Genomic DNA, 21,839 nt, shown 5'->3' with positions numbered 1-21,839 from the left:
GTTTTCATGATATTAATAGATTTTCTATTCTGTTTAAATAGTGTCATAATTTTAAAAGAATGGGAAAGCAAACAGAAACAAACAAACAAAAAAAAAAGTTGGAAAAACAGTTCAAAAGAATAACTGCTCTCTCAGCTTTCGCTCATGAGAATAACAGTATATGTTTAAATAGAGATTAAGAAATTCCTAAAAGCTCAAAGACCACCTTCAGTTTTAGAGAACAGGGAGCTAAAACCCTATCTTTGGTTGTCAGCCTAACTTATAATTGTTTTTAATATCCAAATGGAGAACAATTTGCTCCCTCTTTATCTGATTTTGAGCTCTACTCTCTGGTCCTACTGATCCTTGGTTTGAGAAAAGTAAGTAATTGATCACCTAAAATGTATGCAAGGGACTTCACTGGCAGCTCAGCTGGTGAAGAATCTGCCTGCAATGTGGGAAACCTTGGTTCGATCCCTGGGTCGGGAAAATCCCCTGGAGAAAGGAATGCCTACCCACTCCGGTATTCTTGCCTGGAGAATTCCATGGACAGAGGAGCCTGGCTACAGTCCTGGAGTCACAGAGTCAGACACAACTGAGCAACTAACACTTTTGCTTCAATTTCAAAGGGTGTGCAAGCCTCATAGCTGCATTTCTGTCAAGTGGGTGCAAGCTGTGGGTGGAATGATTGTCCTGTCTGCACCCAGATCTGATCCCTCCTCCACTGTAGAGAAGTCTGTGTGCACTCTTTTCCCAGTCCAAAGGACAGATAGGGTCAAACAAACACATCACACACAACTCCATGTCCTCAGTGATTCCAGCATCCAACAGGAGAATGAGGCATGTTCAGAAATGCCCATGTCCCCAAGTAGTAAGTTGCCAACAGTAAGTGTGAAATTGACAAAGGAGTATTTTAAAGGCAAATTAGCTTCAAATGTATGATCTATAAAGAAATAGGCAATAGATTATGGAAATTGACTTAATTACTAAACTGTATTATATGAAAAGGATTATTTTAATTAAAAAGTTTAATAATAGGTTTTGGTATATGTATTTTTATTTTCCTGTGATTTAATATATAGAGAACAGTAGCATGGAATTGAAGGTGTTAATGTTTTTATTCAAGGATGATATATTCAAGGATGATATATTCAAATGCATCTCTCTCAGGCCATAAAAATTAAAGTTGAAACTCAGCAGTGAAGTTTATAGCCTGAAGCAATTGAATCTAATAAAATTATAAATATTCATTTCATCTGTACCTAGAGGTATGTATCTTGATCAAAGGCTAATAAAACTTTTCATATTTTGGATAACTTTATTTTCAGATGGCTTCTGTTCTGCTACCACTCTCAAAATCAGTTACTGAGTATAAAACTACAGTTTTGTGTTCAGATTTGGCAAGTAGGCAGAACTTCACTTCCCTGACATAGTAAACTAGACCAACAGATTGGTTAATAAGGAGCTATTAATTTCTCTGAGAAAGTTGTCCCAAACTATGATGAGCTATCCAGTACTTACTTTTGTGTGTGTGTGTGTGTGTGTGGAGGTATTTTTATAATCTTGTGGAGGAGAAAGTCTTTCTAAACATGTTAAAAAAAATCAGGAATTATTAAATTAAAGAGTTTAAAATTACAGCATGAGATTTAATAATATCTAAAGAAAAATATAAATAAGGTTAAGGGGCTAAAAATAATAAAGTGGTCAACATTTTGTAATACAAGATAATAATTAAAATTTTATAACACAAGATAATAAAATGTCCTTAACATACATAATTCTCAAAATCATTAAGATTCTCTTTAATGCAAGAGTATATAGCTATTAAAGACAATAGAAAACTATATTAATTGACATGTGCAACATTGACATTAAGTAAAAGAAGCATCTACTTCTTTTTTTAGTAGAAAGCCCTACATAGAGTGTGACCTCAATATTTCTTGTTAGCTATTTTGACTCACGGAGTTATCCATTCTGAAATGTTTGGTGGTTCCTAGTATGTGCTTATATTTCACTGGATATTTGAATGCTTCATAGCAAAATACATACTGTACCTGCCCTCAAAGCACTTGTGATAAAATACAAAATATAAACAATAAAATAGTGTTCTAATGATTAACTAATCTAGTTATTATTATTGTTTTCCCTAATGAGTTTTGGAAAATGCTTTGAAATAGACTTCTGATTAACAACCCCTTTGTTCTTTCCATTCTTCAATGATCGTATTACTGATGACCAATCAGGTTAAGTTTTCCCAGTTACTATAAAATAATTTCAGTATAATCCTACTTTAAATGTAAATCTTTAGATTTCTAGTGTTCTGTGTAGTTTTGGCTCTGAAAGGACTTATAATCCCAAAGTATGAGAACTTTAAGATACCAATTAAGGTACCCTACTTTGAGATTGGATGCAATCTCAAAAATGACAGAATAATCTCTGTTTGTTTCCGAGGCAAACTATTTAATATCACGGTAATCCAAGTCTATGCCCCGACCAGTAACGCTGAAGAAGCTGAAGTTGAATGGTTCTATGAAGACCTACGAGACCTTCCAGAACTAACACCCAAAAATGACATCCTTTTCATTATAGGGAACTGGAATACAAAAGTAGGAAGTCAAGAAACACCTGGAATAACAGGCAAATCTGGCCTTGGAGTACAGAATGAAGCAGGGCAAAGGCTTACAGAGTTCTGCCAAGAGCACACACTGGTCATAGCAAACAACACAAGAGTGTCCCAACATCATAAGAGAAGACTCTACACATGGACATCACCAGATGGTCAGCACTGAAATCAGATTGATTATATCCTTTGCAGCCAAAGATGGTGAAGCTTTATACAGTCAGCAAAAAAGAGAACAGGAGCTGACTATGGCTCAGATCATGAACTCGTTATTGCCAAATTCAGACTTAAATTGAAGAAAGTAGTATGACCTAAATCAAACCCCTTATGACTATACAGTAAAAATGAGAAATAGATTTCAGGGGCTAGATCTGATAGACCGAGTGCCTGATGAACTACGGACTGAGGTTCATGACATTGTACAACATACAGGGAGCAAGACCATCCCCAAGAAAAAGAAATGCAAAAAAGCAAAATGGCTGTCTGAGGAGGACTTACAAGTAGCTGTGAAAAGAAGGGAAGCGAAAAACAAAGGAGAAAAGGAAAGATATGGAAAGCATTCCTCAGCAATCAATGCAAAGAAATAGAGGAAAACAATAGAATGGGAAAGACAAGAGATCTTGTCAAGAAAATTAGAGATACCAAGGGAACACTTCATGCAAAGATGAGTTCGATAAAGGACAGAAATGGTATAGACCTGACAGAAGCAGAAGATATTAAGAAGAGAATACACAGAAGAACTGCACAAAAAAGATCTTCACGATCCAGATAATCACGAAGGTGTGATCACTCACACTCAACTAGAGGTGGACATCCTGGAATGTGAAGTCAAGTGGGCCTTACGAAGCATCACTATGAACAAAGCTAGTGAAAGTGATGGAATTCCAGTTGAGCTATTTCAAATCCTGAAAGATGATGCTGTGAAAGTGCTGCATTCAATATGTCAGCAAATTTGGAAAACTCAGCAGTGGCCACAGGACTGGAAAAGGTCAGTTTCATTCCAGTCCCAAAGAAAGGCAATCCCAAAGAATGCTCAAACTACCACACAATTGCAATCATCTCACTTGCTAGTAAAGTAATGTTCAAAATTCTCCAAGCCAGGCTTCAGCAATACGTGAACCGTGAACTTCCAGTTGTTCAAGCTGGTTTTAGAAAAGGCAGAGGAACCAGAGATGAAATTGCCAATATCCACTGGATCATCAAAAAAGCAAGAGCGTTAAAAAAAAAAAAAAAAAAAAAAACAAGCCACGTCTATTTCTGCTTTATTGACTATGCCAAAGCCGTTGACTGTGTGGACCACAACAAACTCTGGAAAATACTGAAACAGATGGGAATACCAGACCACCTGACCTGCCTTTTGAGAAACCCGTATGCAGTTCAGGAAGCAACAGTTAGAACTGGACATGGAACAACAGATTGGTACCAAATAGGAAAAGGAGTGTGTCAAGGCTGTATATTGTCACCCTGCTTATTTAACTTATATGCAGAGAACATTACAAGAAACGCTGGGCTGGAAGAAGCACAAGCTGGAATCAAGATTGCCAGGAGAAATATCAATAACCTCAGAAATGCAAATGACACCACCCTTATGGCAGAAAGTGAAGAGGAACTAAAAAGCCTCTTGATGAAAGTGAAAGAGGAGAGTGAAAAAGTTGGCTTAATGCTCAACATTCAGAAAACTAAGATCATGGCATCTGGTCCCATCACCTCATGGGAAATAGATGGGGAGACAGTGGAAACAGTGTCAGACTTTATTTTTGGGGGCTCCAAAATCACTGCAGATGGTGATTGCAGCCATGAAATTCAAAGAGGCTTACTCTTTGGAAGGAAAGTTATGACTAACCTAGACAGCATATTAAAAAGCAGAGACATTACTTTGTCAACAAAGGTCCGTCTAGTCAAGGTTATGGTTTTTCCAATAGTCATGTATGGATGTGAGAGCTGGACTGTGAAGAAAGCTGAGCACTGAAGAATTGATGCTTTTGAGCTGTGGTGTTGGAGAAGACTCTTGAGAGTCCCTTGGACTTCAAGGAGATCCAACCAGTCCATCCTAAAGGAGATCAGTCCTGGGTGTTCATTGGAAGGACTGATGTTGAAGCTAAAACTCTAATACTTTGTCCACCTGATGCGGAGAGCTGCCTCATTTGAAAAGACTTTGATGCTGGGAAAGATTGAGGGCAGGAGGAGAAGGGGACAACAGAGGATGAGATGGTTGGATGGCATCACCGACACAATGGACATGGGTTTGGGTGGTCTCGGGAGTTGGTGATGGACAGGGAGGGCTGGCGTGCTGCAGTTCATGGGGTGACAAAGAGTCAGACACAACTGAGTGACTGAACTGAACTGAAGGTACCCTAGCATTTTTGCTATGTTTTATTTCTGTAAAGACTTTTGTATAATTGGTATTCTGTTCATTTTGGGTTTTGAGCATTAAAAAAAAAAAACAATCAAAATAGCAAACCTCAAATATCAAAACAAAACAAAATAAAAATCTGTTCTTGAAGTGTGCAAACTAAAGATATATCTTCCTATCTATTCCTAGGGGAGAATACAGTTCAAATCAATATAGTCATGTGAATAAACTTTAGTAAGCCAATTATCTGAGTGGGAAAAGAAATTAACTGAAGGACTCTATGTGGAAATGGAGGTCCATATATGATAATTGGGTGATAAACAGTTCATGGAAGGCACCTACTGAGATCTGTATGGAGAGACTAGAGTTTAGACAGTAAAACTCCCTTGACTTATGTGACATGTATTAGTCTTTCCTATGCTCTCCCTAAGAATTTATCTCATTTAGAAGAAATTTACACAGAAAGACACAAATGGTTTATAGAATTTCAGGAATATTAATGTAAATGCAAAAATGCTTAGCAAAGTATTAGCAAGTCTAATGTAATAATATATAAAAATTATCATATGCCATGACCAAGTAAGATTTCTTCCAGGAATTTAAGGTTGGCTCAACAGATAAAAATTAATGTAATGCACTATGTTGATAGAGTTAAGAACAAAAAGCACATGAGAGCCTCAATAGACACAGAGAGATCATTTGAAAAAAATCCAGCATGCTTTCATAGTAAAAACACTGAACAAATTAGAAATGAAAGGGACTTCCTCATGTGTAAAAAAGGCATCTGCAAAACCCACACAGCTATGGTGAAATAAGGGAAGTCTTCCCCTAAGATCAATAATGAGATAAGGATGTCCACTCTTATCATTTTTGTCAAGACTGTAGTGCAGATTTGAATGAGGGCTACTAGGCAAGGAAAAGAGCAAAAAAAATCCAATAAAAAAGGAAGTAAAATTATCTGTATTTGTAAAGGACATGATCTCCATGGAAAAAGCTATTAGAACTAATAGTTTTGGCAAAGATGCAAGATCAACACACAAGAGTTTATTGTATTTCTACATACTAGCAATGAATAATACAAGGATAAAATGAAGAATGAAAGATAAATTCTATTTACAATAGCATTAAAAAGAATCAAATACTTTGAAATAACTTTAACAGAAGAAGTACAAGACATGTACACTGAAAACCATAATATATTGTTGGAGGGAATTATGCAAGAGTTACATAAATAGAAATATATGTGTTCATGGGTTAAAAGACCCAGTGTTGCTAAGATGGCAATGCTCCCCAAGTTTATCCACAGGCTCATATCCAAATCCAAATGGCCTTTTCTACAGAAATTGAAAAGTTGATTCCAGAATTCACGTAGAAATGCAAGGATTCCAGGTAGCCAAAACAATCTTGACAGGAAGAATGAAGATGGAGGTCTCATCCTTCATGATTTCAAAACTTAGTACAAGGTCACAGTAGTCAAAACTATGTGGTATTGGCATAAGAGATATATATTGATTAGTGACTAGGTCAACAGTCAAGAAGTGAAGCTATGTATTTGTGGTCCACTGACTTTTAACATTGGTGCCAAGGCCATTCATTAGAGGGAAAAATAATAGTCTCTCGACAAATGGTGCTGGCCCAGCTAGATATCCACAGGTTTAAAAAGTGAGGCAGGACCCCTACCTAACACCATACACAAAAATTAACTCAAAATGAATGATAGACCTAACTTTGTACCTAAAATTATAAAATTCTTAGAGTGAAACATTACTGTAAGTCTTTGTAACCTTGGATTAGCCAATGATTTCATAGAGAAGGTTTTTTAAAAGCCTTTGTTAGATCAAAGTTTCTCAAAAGCATAAGCAGCAAAGAAAAATATATAAATTGGACCTCATTAAAATTAAAACTTCTGTAATTCAAAGGACACTATCAAGAAAGTAAAAAGACAACCCACAAAATGAGGAAAACTATTTGCCAGTCATGTATCTGATAAGAGACTTTTATAGAGAATATATAAAGAACTCCTATAACTAAACAATAAAAAGATAGGTAAACTAACTTAAAAATGACCAAGGAATCTGGGTAGACATTTTTTAAAAGAAGATGCACAAATGATGAACAAAAAATGATGTTCAGAATAACTAGTCATCAACAAAATGCAAGTCAAAACCACAAGATGCCATTTCACGCCCTTCCCTGGTGGCCCAGCAGTGAAGAATCCACCTGCAATGCAGCAGACACAGGAGATATGGGTTCTGTCCCTGGGTTGGGAAGATCCCCTGGAGAAGGGCTGTTAACTCACTCCAGTACTCTTGCCTGGAGAATCCCATGGACAGAGAAGCCTGACGGGCTACAGTCCACGGGGTCACAAAGAATCAGACACAACTGAATGACTAAGCACGCACACACCATTTCACACCCAGTAAGATGGCTGTGATCATAAGGACAGACAGTAACAAGGTCATAGAGGGTATGGGGAAATTGGAACTCTTGTGCATTGCTGATGAGAATGTAAAATTGTGCAGCTGCTGGGGAAAAACAGTTTGGCAGTTCCCTAAAACTTTAAACACAGTTACCAAGTGACCCAGAAATTCCACTCACAGGTAAATACCTGGAGAAATTGAAAATATATATCCACATACAAAAAGTGTTTACGAGTCTTCAGAGAAGTGTTATTCATAAGAACCAAAAATTGGAAACAACTTCTGTGTCTATCAACTAAGGAACAAACAAAAGTTGTGTACAATGGAATGCTAGCCCATAAAAAGTAGAAGTACTCATACATGGGACCATATGGTTGAACCTTGAAAACTTTATGCTAAATGAAAGAAGATAAACACAAAAGATTACATATTGTATGATTTCTTCTATATGAAATGCCCAGAATAGTTAAATCCATAGAAACAGACAGCAGTTTAGATTCACCAGGGACTGGGGGCAGGTAGGAGTGAGGAGCGACCACTAATACATACAGGATTTCTTTGGGGGTGATAGATTCTGCAGTTACGTACTGGGAATAGTTTTACAACTGTAAAAAACCCACTGAACTGTACACTAAAAGGGTGAATTTTATGAGATGTGAATTATATCTGAATAATAAAAATTCCATTAGAGATTTATTTCTTTTGCTAATAATGCATTTTCTGCACATGTCCCTGGGAGAGTTGGAACACTGAGTCGTAACTGGACATTTCTTCTATTGTATGAGTGAGTTTATTCAAGAATAGGATTTGATGGAAAATAGAGAGGGAAGAACTTGGACCTCTGAGTTGGAGTGAGGGTATATCAAGGAGAGGCTACATGAGCCTAATCACAATTTAGAGAAGGACTGATGAGCTGAAAGCAGCAAACATGTAGAATTCTGACAATGTTTCTTTGTTATGTGAAAGACTACTCAAATGTTTTTATAGCAAAAGTCTTTTTAGTTTACTAAAGACTATTTTTCCAAATGGGCTTCCCAGGTGGGTCAGTGGTAAATAATCCACCTGCCGAACAGGAGATGAGGGTTCTATCCTTGCGTTGGGAAGATCCCCTGGGGGAGGAAATGATAACCCACTCTAGTATTCTTGCTAGGAAAATTCCATGGACAGAGGATCCTGGTGGGCTGCAGTCCATGGTGTCGCAAAGAGTCAGACAGGAGTTAGTGACTAAACAACAATTATTCCAGGAAATACCTTCTGGGAGTGCTTGTTAAAGTGCTCGGAGTTCCAGATTACCCCTGATTGCTTCCCAGGTATTGGTTGCAAGTGCCAGCTATAGTTTGGTGTGGTGGAAGTGGCATGCAGGGAAGGGAGAATAAGTCACTTCTTGCTGACTCTGAAAATCAGGTCCCTCCAATGATGAACTGTTTAAAAGTCAGGCTGAAAATTCTACTTAGCATCATTTTCTAATCATGTCATTTATTTAGATTAAAGGGTGTTCTCTGTTGTTTCATCAAGTCCAAAGTGAATAGCAGGTTGATATTTATATTCAGTCTAGCCAATTCCATTTGCCAAAATCTTTTTTAACATTTGTTGCATGTAGTCATGGTTCACTAGCTTTCTTTGCTTGATAGTCTTTTATTGCATGAATATACCAGTTTGTTTATTCTCATGTTAACTTGCAGCTGAATTACTTCCTGTTTGGGATCTTTGGTATCGGCTTTATAGCTGTACCTCTTTATTTTTGTAGCAGTTACTCCAAAGATTACTCATACTTGATTTATTACATTCAGCTTTGAATGTACACTTCCCAAACTATATAGAAACCTTACTTTTATTCCCACTTTACTTCCTCTTCCACCCTTTTTGCCATTGTCATTATGTACTTCACTTATGGATATTATTTTTTCCACAAGACATTATTATTGCTGCTGTTTTAACAGTCAGTATTCACTTAACTACATATTTACACTTTCTGATGCTGTTCATTGCTTTCTGCAAATCCATGGACAACTCACTTTTCCTGATACTTGCTTGCAGATGAGGGCCTTAGGGAATCTTGGAAATACTCTTTTTGCTATTCCACTGTATACCACCAGTGCCTTTCAGAAGCACTGCTCGTTGTGGGTAGTAGAAAGCTCTTCACACACACTTTAATTCTTTGTTCCTTCCCTTTCCTTGTGGACCTTTCATTAAGATGCTTGTTCCTCACAAAACCAGAAATCATCTCTTGTGTTAGAATGCATGACCTTGGCAATATATTTTAAAGGCAACACTACCAACACCTGAGACAGTTGAGAATGTTTATGCCCTGAATTGTTGGAAATCCGATACTGCTCTCAAGATTTTGTACCATAGACATTTTTTAAGAGAAAAAATAGATTAAATCTGTTTTCATCCAAAGTGATTTAAGGGGGGTTACTCAAAATTACAGTGGAAATGAACTTTATTCTCAGCCCTTAGCACACTCTTTCCTAAAGGTGACTTTGCTTCACATTCACACTCAAACCACTTTCCTGCCCCCTCCTTACCCTATCTTGAAAGTGCCCCTGATTTGCCCTTACTTCTTGTTGATGCCCGTGTTCTCATACTAAGGGTTGATCAAACATTTTCATCCTAATATGTACATTTCTAATATGCATTAAGTTTTGCCTAAGGTTTCTCTCACCTTTTATTTTTTTTCTTTGCACTTTAAAGGGAAAATTTTTGAGCCAAAAGGAAGAATCCTTAAGGATAGGACTTCAGGAGTCAGCTAGTAGGGAAGACAGATTCACACTGTGTTTCTAAGCACAATTCTGTTAATTTGAGTGCTGACTTTGTGTGGACCTAGGTCTTCAAAATGGCAGCTTGGACCATAAGACTTGTTTCTACTCCCAATTCAACTTACTAGTACTCCTAAACCCAGGAACTGTAGGGCCATCCCAGTCGGCAGAAGAGGGCAGGCAAGCGTGAGTAAGAGCAGAGGCGAGAATTTGCCCACTGGACTGGAGGAGGACATTGGAGAAGAAAATGGCAACCCACTCCACTGCTCTTGTCTAGAGAATTCCGTGGACAGAGGAGCCTGGTGGGCTGCTGCCCATGGGGTCGCACAGGGTCAGACACGACTGAAGCGACTTAGCATGCATGCGTGCATTCAGAAGGAAATGGCAACCCACTCCAATGTTCTTGCCTGGAGATTCCCAGGGACAGAGGAGCCTGGTAGACTGCTGACCATGGGGTTGACAGAGTCAGACATGACTGAAGTGACTTAGCAGCAGCAGCAGCTAGAGGAGGACATAGCAGAGTCTTGGGTGATGTGTGAAGCCTGTGGATCCTGGGGAAAGCTTGCCTTTCAGAGAACTCAAGACTTCCATAGTGAAGGTCAACATTGCTCCACAAACGATCTCCATTATCTCTGCTCCTTCTGAAGCTGATAAGGGCTGGATCATTGGGTCATATCCTTCCTACCATGGTGAAGGCAAGGGTGAGAGACCTCTTCCTATGCTTCATAGGAAGTCAGACAATCTGCCTGCAGGTCTGCTGCTGACTACAGGGGCAGAGAAGTGGCACTGTCCCGGGTGTCAGGACTTGTATATCCTACAACATCTCCAACCATGGAGTTCCAACAAGCTGTCCCAATAAATATATAAGTAAATAATGCTGCTGCTGCTGCATCGCTTCAGTTGTGTCCAACTCTGTGCGACCCCATAGACGGCAGCCCACCAGGCTCCCCTGTCCCTGGGATACTCCAGGCAAGAACACTGCAGTGGGTTGCCATTTCCTTCTCCAAAGCATGAAGGTGAAAAGTGAAAGTGAAGTTGCTCAGTCGTGTCTGACTCTTAGCGACCCCATGGACTGCAGCCTACCAGGCTCCTCTGTCCATGGGGTTTTCCAGGCAGGAGTACTGAAGTGGGGTGCTATTGCCTTCTCTGAGTAAATAATGATGCCACCACTAAGAGAATCTAAAAGTAAGAGTGGGGATGGGGCAAGAAGGAAAAACAACAAATAAAATGTCCACACCAATTTAGAGCTATTGAAGAAGACAGAAAACTAGGATAAAACTTGGCACTCAAGGAGATTTTAATAAAATCACACATACAGATACAAACATAAACTCTGGGAGTTAATATGACTTTTAAAAATGTCACTGGATGATCTAAAGTAGAGAATCATCACTGATTTTCCTTAAAAGTGACGTGGAGTATCATGCCATAGTCAAAAAGATTAAGCAGCAGAAATTAGGAGGGAAAGTAAAAGGGATTTGGAAGTTAGATCTAGAACAGTTAGTCGGAATAATTGGAGATCCAAAAAGAGAATTAAAAGCAAAGATAAAATTATGTATTAAAAAATTTCTCTTAACTAAAGGAAAACCTGAGTTGCAGACTGAAAGGACTTATTGATCCTAATGAAAATAGACACAGATCTGCAGAAATTCTGGGAAAATCCCTGAATTACAAAACCATAGAGAAAAGTCTTCCAAACTTTTCAGGCAGAAGTTGCTACAATAAAAATAATAGTATTGGTACCAGCATCCAATTTTTCATTTGCAACAACAGAATAAAAATGATATAATGATATAGCTATACACTATGAAGAATGATTGAAGCTCAAGCATCTAATATATAATTTATCTGACAAGGTTATAAAAGATATTTTGGATAACAAGGAAAGATTGAGACTAAATATTAATCAAGCATCCCATCTGAAAAATATACTAGAGAATTACTCCAATCAAAAAAAAAAAAAAAAAAAAGAATCAAAACCATAACCTCAGGTTGGGAAAATGATGGAAAGTTATGAACACCAAACCTTTCAATGTATATTTATACCCATACATACATGCATAACATAATTAAAGCTACATGATTAATGATAGGCTATTCAGATACATATAAATCCTTCCATACACATTCACATTCTCAAATCCACACACACACACACACACACACACACATATATATATAAAGTATCTTGAAATATGGGAAAATATAATGCAATATAATATACTACTGATGTTTCTTTCTTTAGTAATAACACTATCTACAGACATGAAGCCAGGTTATCTTTAAAAAAATAAATTCTACAAAATTGATCTAACTCGTTATGATATATGTCTGCCCTGGGTTCCTTCTGTTACACTTGCCTGGTGGTTCTCAGGTCAAAACTTTGACCAGAAAAGCTAGTAATGTCTAGTTGCTCTTTTTGTCCAACAGATAAAACTTTTATTTTACCTGTAATTTTTTCTCCAGTATTTTAGCTTTGCAAAAGTCCTGGGTTACACAAGCAAGGGTGTCTTCCTTTAAGAAACAGATACTGTCTGAATGCAAAATTTAAAAAAATTAAGTCATCTTTCAAGTAACCTTTTAATTGATAATCCTTTAGTGGGGTTGTGCCAAGCTTATTTTACTTCAGTGTACTTAGGAATCTGCCTAAAATTCCACATGCATAACACTATTTGATATTTCATGTAATCAACTTGGCCAATATAGCTATGTGTGTCAGAGAGATGTTTATGATGATTATAACAATGCAAATGCATGCCCCTTGAGTTTAGGTCTTTTTAGAGGTCTTTTCCGTAGCAAACGTTATTTTTGCAACTTTAAACTCATGAAAAAATTTTTGTAAGCCCAAATAGCTCCCAGTGCATTTGCTGAAAATCTCAAAGTTAGACCATTTTTCTTGAAGGTATGGCTCTTTGTCAAGCCAGGAGAAATAAAGATACAAAATTCATCTCATTATGAAATGAAGTTTAATAGGAGAAAAAATAACTTGTAATAAGATTCAAGAAATCCACCCCATGAGTTTGTAGGGGAGACAATGCTTGACCTCTTTTCTCTTAAGATCTATGACTGGGCCTGATAATTAAATTTACTTAAGATGTATTAATAAGAGAAAAAGATAAAGATTTGTAAATGTACATGTCGCCCCCATAGGAAATTAAAGACCCAAAAAGCAGGTAGGCCCAAGTATTTATACACTAATTTGAACAAAGAGTGGTGATTGTGAAAAGGTAACTAAAATGCATGAGGAGAGTGAAGGAAGGTATTGTTTTAACAATCTGTTAACAATGTTTGTAGGTACAGATTTCTCTCGGCTGGATTGATTATCTCTGGTCATAAGAATGCATTTTCCCTCCTGGTACAGATAGGGCAGCATTTCCATGGGAGTTTTATTTGCTGCTTTCAAGAAGAGAAATTGACATCAGTGTCCTTTTCCCTGCTGTTTTCAAGTAACTAATTCTTATGCCAAAGTGGCATATTTGGGAGTGGCATATTTTTTCACCTTTCAAAAGAAGCTTCAGAGTATGTTGGTTACCTTTAATGACAATAAGGACGTGTTTAGTTACCACGACATTTGGTAAAACTCAGTGGCGTAAGATGTCAGCCAACTATGGACATGTATCCTTAGCTGAAGCCAGTGCAAGTCATCTTTTATCACGTGGTGGTGGTGGTGGTGGTGTTCAGTTGCTCAGTCATATCTGACTCTTTGTGACCCCATGGACTGCAGCACACCAGGCTTCTCTGTCCTTCACCATCTCCCAGAGTTTGCACAAGCTCAGGTCCATTGAGTCGGTGATGCCATCCAACCATCTCATCCTCTGTTGTCCCCTTCTCCTGCCTTCAATCTTTCCCAGAATCACAAGGAGGGACCTCTGAATTTCTCAGACCACACCTTGAGGGGGCCATATTTTAAAAATTTCAGCAGCCAGACTGTCCAGAGAAGGGTGGTAATAGGACTAAATGTATTCTTTGATTATAAAATATATATTGCATGTGTCATATGTAACAGACACTAAGCTAAGTGCATGGGAAGACAAGAGTAAAACACACTGTCCACCAGGAGCTTCCACATGTTGCATGAGAGAGATGGATGAGCTAAAGACAGTGACCTTCTTTAACTGATGCACCAGGTAAAGCTAGCTGACAAAGCTCGCTGGCAGAGAGGTTACACTCCTGGCTTGAGTTCAAACACTCCTACTCAAAAGTTCTCTCCAACTGCTTACTAGTGGTATAGCATGAGGCAAGTCAATAAATCCTGCTCTAAATGCTTGCTTTATTTTTAGGATAACAACAGCCCTTTATTTTTTTACAGTGTCCAGCATGTATGTACTGGATGATACATGCCCCATAAAAGCTATTTATTATTATTTATATTCATCAGGAAATGGAGACAAAAGAGCAGTGCTCCTCAAAAACTCGAACTCAACAGAAATAAAGGTTGTCCTCTGAGAATTTATCTACAACATCATGATAGATTGGATCAGAGCTCAGATTTTCAGGGTGAACTTAAAGGCTGACTGTTATGCCAGCCCCTGGAGGAGGGCACAACATCCAGCTCCAGTGTTTTGCCTGGAGAATCCCATGGACAGAGGAGCCTGGTGAGCTACAGTCCAGGGGTCACAAAGAGTAGGACCTCTGTCACAAAGAGTAGGATCTAAGTCAGGACTGAAGTGACTTAGCATGCATGCATTATGCCAGCCAAAAAACTTACAGAATATATATACATATTCTATGGCAGATACATGCATTCATTAAAGAAGAAAGAATAATATAATGACCCCCACTTACTTGCCCCTTAATTTAACTTCAAACAGAAATAAAAGTACTCAGGGTGGTTTGAACATTAAAAAATAACCTCTATAAATCGCTTAACAGAATGCCCAGACTATAGGAGTCATTTGGTAAATTCTTGGTAACTGTTTATGATTGTTTGAAAAAGAAGAGACTATGAGCCTTTCTAAATGTGATGAAGCAGGAAGGAGTTTGACAGCAGATGCCAAAGTTGCCTCATACTGGCGTGGTTTCCTCTGTGCGGGACGCAGACACTTCTTTCTCTGACTGACACATTTAAACTTGAAGTCTACAACTAAGGGGCCTTGGGTGAGATTTCGTGCCCTCTGAGCAAGTGCACTGCGGGATGCAGGCATCAGTGAAACGAAGGAATTGATGCTCTGCTCTCCTGTGTCAACCACGGCTCTTCTTTAGGTCTTAATAACCAACGTCTGTCAGTTTGGGGTGAGAATGGGGATCAGGATGGGGTTGGTGAGGGCAAGTCTTTATTTATAGAATAGGGATTTATAGAGATCACACTTTTGGAGAAGGGGAAAGAAAGTAGGGTGCGGATTTCCCGGGACAGCAGTTGTGGGTAAGAAGACCCTCACTGTGAGGCTCAGAACTGTCAGCAAGACTAAAATATTAATTAGGAGGTAACTTCAGAAGCAATTCCCAGAACTCTGCTGTCCCCCAACTCATGAGACCTAGGTCACCAACCATCTACAATACTGGTCACAAATCCCGTTCAAAATATTTTGAAAACTGCGTGGGTGGAAGAGGATTTCATTCGCCCGTAACAGTGACTGCATGCAAGGAAGCTTTAATTTTCTCCACGGGGAGTATCAACCAAGGCAGGGCATCAACCAAGGCCTCTCTGGTAGGCCGTGGACCTTTTCCTAAGGAAGAAGGAGGAGGGGCTTGCAGGGGCCTCGGTTCCTCACGGCTGCGCAGGGGCAGGCTGGTCCGGGGTCCGCGCCAGATGCCCGGGAGCCCTAACGGTGTGTCCGCTTCTCTGCCCGCAGAGCCCCTCGGCGCGGACCCGGACACGCTGCGGGCGGGCGCGCGCGGCTTCACCGGCTGCCTTTCCGCGGTGCGCTTCGGGCCCGCGGTCCCTCTGAAGGCGGCGCTGCGCGCTGGCGGCCACGCCCAGGTCACCCTCCGCGGCCACGTGGCCCCCGCGCCCGGCTGCGCGGGTGGGGCGGGGCCCGGAGCCCCCGCGCGGGAGGCGACCCGCCCTCTCGCCGGCGGTGCAGGTGTGTGACTCGCTCCATCTCCATGCCCTACACCTGCACTCGCTCCACATGCCAGCAGGATTATGCTCAGAGTCTCCATGCCAGGGGTTTCCCAAAGTCCTCAATTCATCTTCTCACTTCTCTGGTCCTTCCATTCTTGGTTCTTCGTTTCAAATTCGTTTCTGTGGCTGCATTATCTGCTCTTTCAAATGTTTGTGGATTTCTCAAAACTCCTTTCCACTCTCTGTCATTCTCCCTTTTTCTACTGTAGGTCGTTCTGGACCAACAGATGAGGGACGGCCCTTAGTTAATGCGGACAGAAGTGACTCCGCGGTCATCGGAGGTAACGGGGCCGCGAATGACCTCTTCCTTGGTTCCGTTGTCGCTGTTAGCAAAGTCCAAAAAATATCTGAGAATCCGTGATGGTTGTGAGGTCAATGGCAGACCACGTACATTTGCTAAAATTCTTGATGTAACTGCACCGAACTCAGCTCCTTTGAAAAAGCTTTGTATAAGGAACTGATGGCTCCTCTTTTGTAAAGGATGGTTGCAAACTATAATAATAAGAGGTTTTTCACTTGAAAATAGTCATTAGTTTCTCTCAGAATGTATGCATATTTAAGACACATTTACTTTTACTTCTTTGATTTAAAATAGCCATAGGTCAGCCCCTTAGCCCAGAACACTTAAAAATAAGATTAAAAATAAAACATAAAGTAGCACTGACATATATACACTACTGTGTGTAAAATAGCTGGTGGAAAGCTGCTGATTCACCTTGTTGTATAATAGAAACTAACATAACATTGCAAAACAATTATTCTCTAAATTTAAAACGAAAATAAATTTTATTTTAAATAAAAAATGCAGCATTTATTGGGAGAAGCACCTAAATTATACAAATTGCCATTTACCTAAACATAAAGATATTAAACTGTATTTAGCATCAAGCTTATCTTTGGGCAGAGAAATAGGTAGCTATCTATCTATCTAGATAGACAAATATAGATATCCATTAAGTAAATCCATTCATATGTATATATATATATATGAAGAAGTAAAAGTAATTGCACTTTAAATATCTTCTATTATATCCCCTGAAACAAAATTCCAGGTGGGACTCAAAAATTAATATTCAATTCTCCCACCTTATCATTCAAAGAACATTTTAATTTGTTTAACTAGATTATGGAAATGTGAGTCAGTTTCAAACTCTGCCTGGTGAGCAGAAGAAAACTACTGTCCATTCTCTGCCACCTCAAAGTGAGGTAACTACTCCTAGAGCTGGGTGATTGGACTGGGGTCCACTGTTTAGGCCAGCTACACACCTCCTCAGATTGGATCTGCCTGTATTTATTAAGACACCAGGTTTCTCCAGACAACTGTCTCCATTCAGACATTTTAAAGTGCTGATCAAATCTATGTAAGAATGTCATTATTTCCATTTCTGTATCAGTTACTTTTATTTTTGTAATGAGTGAGGAATATGACCTCCATCTTATAACTCCAAAAACAAATAAAAGTCATAAATATTATTTATAATGCATATCCAAAAGGAATAACTTTCTTGTTAAAATTTAGATTAAGTCTTAATCCTAAATCATTCTGATTTATTTTTAATGAGAAAACTTCACTATAATGTCAAAGTTAAGTGAAAATAAATCAACTTAAATGTGATTCATATTTACAAAGTAGGAACCAAAGTTCAAAATTTTGCATTATCATAGTTGGTGCCCTTTTATTAGAGAGAACAAAGATAAAAGTCAAATTGATGATAGAACAAAAATGTGGTCCTTAGAGTTTTATTGCCTGCCTGTGTGTGCGCTCAGTCGTTCAATCATGTCCGACTTGTTGGGACCCCATGAACTGTAGCTAGCCAGGCTCTTCAGTCCATGGGATTTTCCTGGCAGGAGTACTGGAGTGGGTTGCCTTTCCCAGGAATTAAATCCATGTCTCCTGCATCTCTAGCATTGGCAGGCAGATTCTTTACCACTAAACAGAGTTGTATTGCTTTTGCTAAAGATCACTGGCAAGATGTACAAAGTAAGTTACTCTAGTGTCACTCCCCTGGGAATTCCCTTTTGGCCCCCGATACACGGGAGCCAAGCACAGAAGGTCTTAGGGGCAGCGGGTGCAGTTTTCTGGACCCTACGATATACCTGGACCTGCCTCCATCTGTGTGGTGGCCGGTGGCCATGTGGTTTGTCAGTTACTGAGTACCTAGACCTCCAGTGTATTGTTCCTGAAAGAACTATCAGACTTTAAAAAAATTGATCACAGACTTCACCTTTGTGTGAAATATTTGATCTGTTTAAAGGATTATCCCAATAGGTGAATTTCTCCATATTCTGCATTTTGCATTTTTATCTTCTCCCCTGTAAACAAAGGAAGCACTAGGAAAGGAGTATTGACCTAACCAATATTCAAACCTGGTAAACCAGAGATCACAGAGGATTTCTTGCCAAGCGATCTATGCTGTGGATGGGCAGATGGATGGATAGAGAAAGATATAGACGTGTAGATAGAGACACAGACAGACGTGAGCACTTGTCAAAAACACATTTACACTGGAGTTGCTGATAGGAAGGTTATAGAAGCCATCAACTGAATTCTTCAAGTTATCTCAATCTCTTCAGATATAGGGTGGAGATGGAAGTTATTCTAGGAGCCCAGCAAATCTCACAAAACAAAAGCAAGGTAAAGTTAAAGGTGATCAATCACACACAGAAAATCCTGGATGTAGAGGTGGGTCAGTGTAATGGTGACAGTCATCATATAATCAAGTGGTTTGATCACTGTTACTGAGTTAGTGGTCCCTGACACTAAAACTGAATATGATATAGCTCTTAAAACAAAGCTCTATGACTAAACATAAAAATAATTAAAGTAACTCTGTTACTGGTTCTCACATGAGATGGAAAATATATTGAAAGTAATGGATATTCTACTTATGAATAAATATTTAAGAATATTCATAGAGTAGTAAATATGCTACCTCTTCTCAGCTAAGGAGTCTGAGTTCCTGATAGCATGTGCTCATCAGGAATCTTTGTGAACAATTGCACTCAACCAAGCTTCGAGTTTGTTGGGCTCCCTCATACTTACTTAAGTCTGTCCCAGAGTATAATAAAGAAACTTCATTTTGCAATACAAATTTTGATTCACATAACTAAACACTAACATGTGTTTGCTTACATTTGTTAATTGGAAATACTAATTAATGCCTGTGCCAATCATCTTAAAACTATATTGACTAGTGAATGTTCCTTTTTGCCTGTTTCAGAATGGATTGGATATTTATTCTTCACTAATGTGATATAGCTTGACTTAACATCCCTATGGCTTAGCTTGATGGTGCCTTAAAATAATCTGTGAAACTTCTGAAATAATACTGATACCCCAGCCTCCCACCAAAAATTCTGAGTTATCATCTACTATGTAGCCAACGTTGAGAACCACTGGCAAAGTTAATGTCTTCAATACTTAAAACATTTCCAACATGAAAAATGTTTTACTTTCCATATAACTGAATGTCATTAATATTTCTACAAGTTTTTATAATATAAGATATTAGTTATCAATTGCTGCATGACAGATTATCACCTATTTAGCAACGTAACACAATGCACGTGTATTATTCCTCAGTTTATATGGGTCACGAGTTTGGACACATTTCAATTAGGTCCTCTGCTTAGGGTCTCACAATCCTGAAATGAATGTGTGTCATTTGGGATCCTGGGCTGGGGTCACATTTGAAGTTCCCTGTTTCACTTGCATAGATCATTGCCTTGCAGCTGTAGTGCTGAGCGCTTCTGGATTTTCACTGGTTCACAGACAGAGCTCCTTGTCACAGGGTGGCTTCCCAGCATGGCTCTTGCCACCTCATAGCCAGCAGGAAGAAGGAGCCTCCAACAGTACGGGTGCTACAGTCTTATGTAAGGCAATCATGTAATCATGTACAGATAATCAGGTGCAGACCATCTACTTTGTCATATTGTATCAGTTAGAAGCAAGTCACAGGGGGATCACACAACAGTGTAGACCCCCAGAGGCAACAATCACTTAAGACTCTCTTGGTCTCGTAGACATAAATGAAATATACACCACATTATTGTAGTTCAACTGTGTATCAGCATAACAGTTTAATCAGATTTTCATTAAAACAGGTAAAAATTTGGCCACTTGATGCAAAAAGCTGGCTTATTGGAAGAGACTCTAATGCTAGGAAAGATTGAGGTGAATAGAAAAATGGGGCAGCAGAGGATGAGAGTGTTAGACAGCATCATCAACTCAATGGACATGAATCTGAGCTCCCTGGTGACGCAGATGGTAAAGAAGCCGCCTGCGACACAGGAGACCTGGGTTAGATCCCTGGGTTGGGAAGATCCTCTGGAGGAGGGCATGGCAACCCACTCCAGTATTCTTGCCTGGAGAATCTCCATGAACAGAGGAGCCTGGCGGACTCTCCAGTTCATGGGTCACAAAGAGTCAGACACGACTGAGTACCTGAGTGCACTGGGAGACAGACCAGCCCACAAGGAGGGTGGAGGAGCTGTCGCAAAGAACCGGTCACAACTTAGCAACTGCACAACAGCGGCAGAGCATTTAATCACTCTATGATGGGGCTACACAGTCTATGCCTTTTAAAAATAAAAACCCACCTATTCAGTTAGCCATGCAGATATGACCTAAGAGGCCTATGGTGCTTCTGCACTTTAGTGTGAAGGCATTAACTGGAATCCAATCAGATATGTCTTTGGAATTAAGGCGTAAAACCTGTGTCTAAAGTATGCATGGACTTAGAAGTAACCTTAATGTTACAATTTTACTTGGTTTCAAATTTTCCAATGATAAGTGGTGCTAGGGTGGATTCTAGTCGGGCTGCCATTTGTGGTTTGTAATCTGACTTTGTATCTCCCCTCTCTCTAGGCGTGATAGCGGTTGTGATGTTCATTTTGCTCTGCACCACTGCCATTGCCATACGCATTTATCAACAGAGGTGGCTATACCAAAAGAATGAAACAAATATTCCAAAAACTGGAGACAATGCTGAAACTGCTCTGAAAAGTGAGCTCAACATGCAATGTACAGTCAATGAAAGCCAGAAAGAGTATTTTTTCTGATCTGCTGTTGTGACTTGCTGATCACTATGATGATGTGACTTTCTTGCTAAGCCAGGGGCTCCCAGGGAATGAAACCCACCTGTTGTCCTCCTGGGACAGGTGGTGGGGATCCCACGCCACCAGCTTGCTCACAGATGGTCCCTGGAGGCTCTGCTCAGCGCTCCTCGATCCACTGATGTCACAGTGACTTGGCGTGCTCATTCGTCACTGATTGGCAGTTTCTGGCAGTTCCAACTTCATCTTCTGAAAGGCAAATGTATTTTACAGAATTACTTCGGGTTTTCAGTGAGAAGAAGGATTCAAGCTGTGGCCACACTCTCTTAAGAATGCAACCTGGGAGTTTGTCAACCTTGGACTCCAATGTTTTGTGTTATGTGGAAACCGACAGGATGCTTCCTTTATCAATCACTTGCTGACATTTGTAGCCCAGGAAGTGCTTCTCAGATGGCCTTCAGCTGCATTTCCATATTCCTGTGAACCAGAGCCCATTGGTCAAACACTGGAGAAAACATTTTTTTTTTTTGGCTGATTGTTTCTCCTTTTGTGTCTTTTAAATCAGTTTTGATACACTTTAATAATGAAA

At 39.4% G+C, this 21,839-nt stretch overlaps 1 protein-coding gene across 1 annotated transcript in view; it reads left to right on the top strand.

Annotated features, from left to right (window-relative positions):
- The window catches only part of LOC136151439 (contactin-associated protein-like 3), a 160,525-nt gene extending 139,269 nt beyond the window's left edge, over nt 1-21,256 (top strand). The window contains exons 20-22 of the mRNA XM_065912556.1: nt 15,924-16,154; nt 16,405-16,476; nt 21,063-21,256. Of these exons, the coding sequence (XP_065768628.1) occupies nt 15,924-16,154; nt 16,405-16,476; nt 21,063-21,256 (497 nt within the window). The remainder of the gene's footprint in view (nt 1-15,923; nt 16,155-16,404; nt 16,477-21,062) is intronic.
- The last annotated feature ends 583 nt before the right edge of the window (nt 21,257-21,839 follow it).

The sequence above is a fragment of the Muntiacus reevesi genome, chromosome 20, assembly GCF_963930625.1.
Source record: "Muntiacus reevesi chromosome 20, mMunRee1.1, whole genome shotgun sequence".
NCBI classification, from domain to species: Eukaryota; Metazoa; Chordata; class Mammalia; order Artiodactyla; family Cervidae; genus Muntiacus; species Muntiacus reevesi.
Note: the sequence above shows the minus strand (reverse complement) of the source record. Positions and strands in the feature narration are given on the sequence as shown.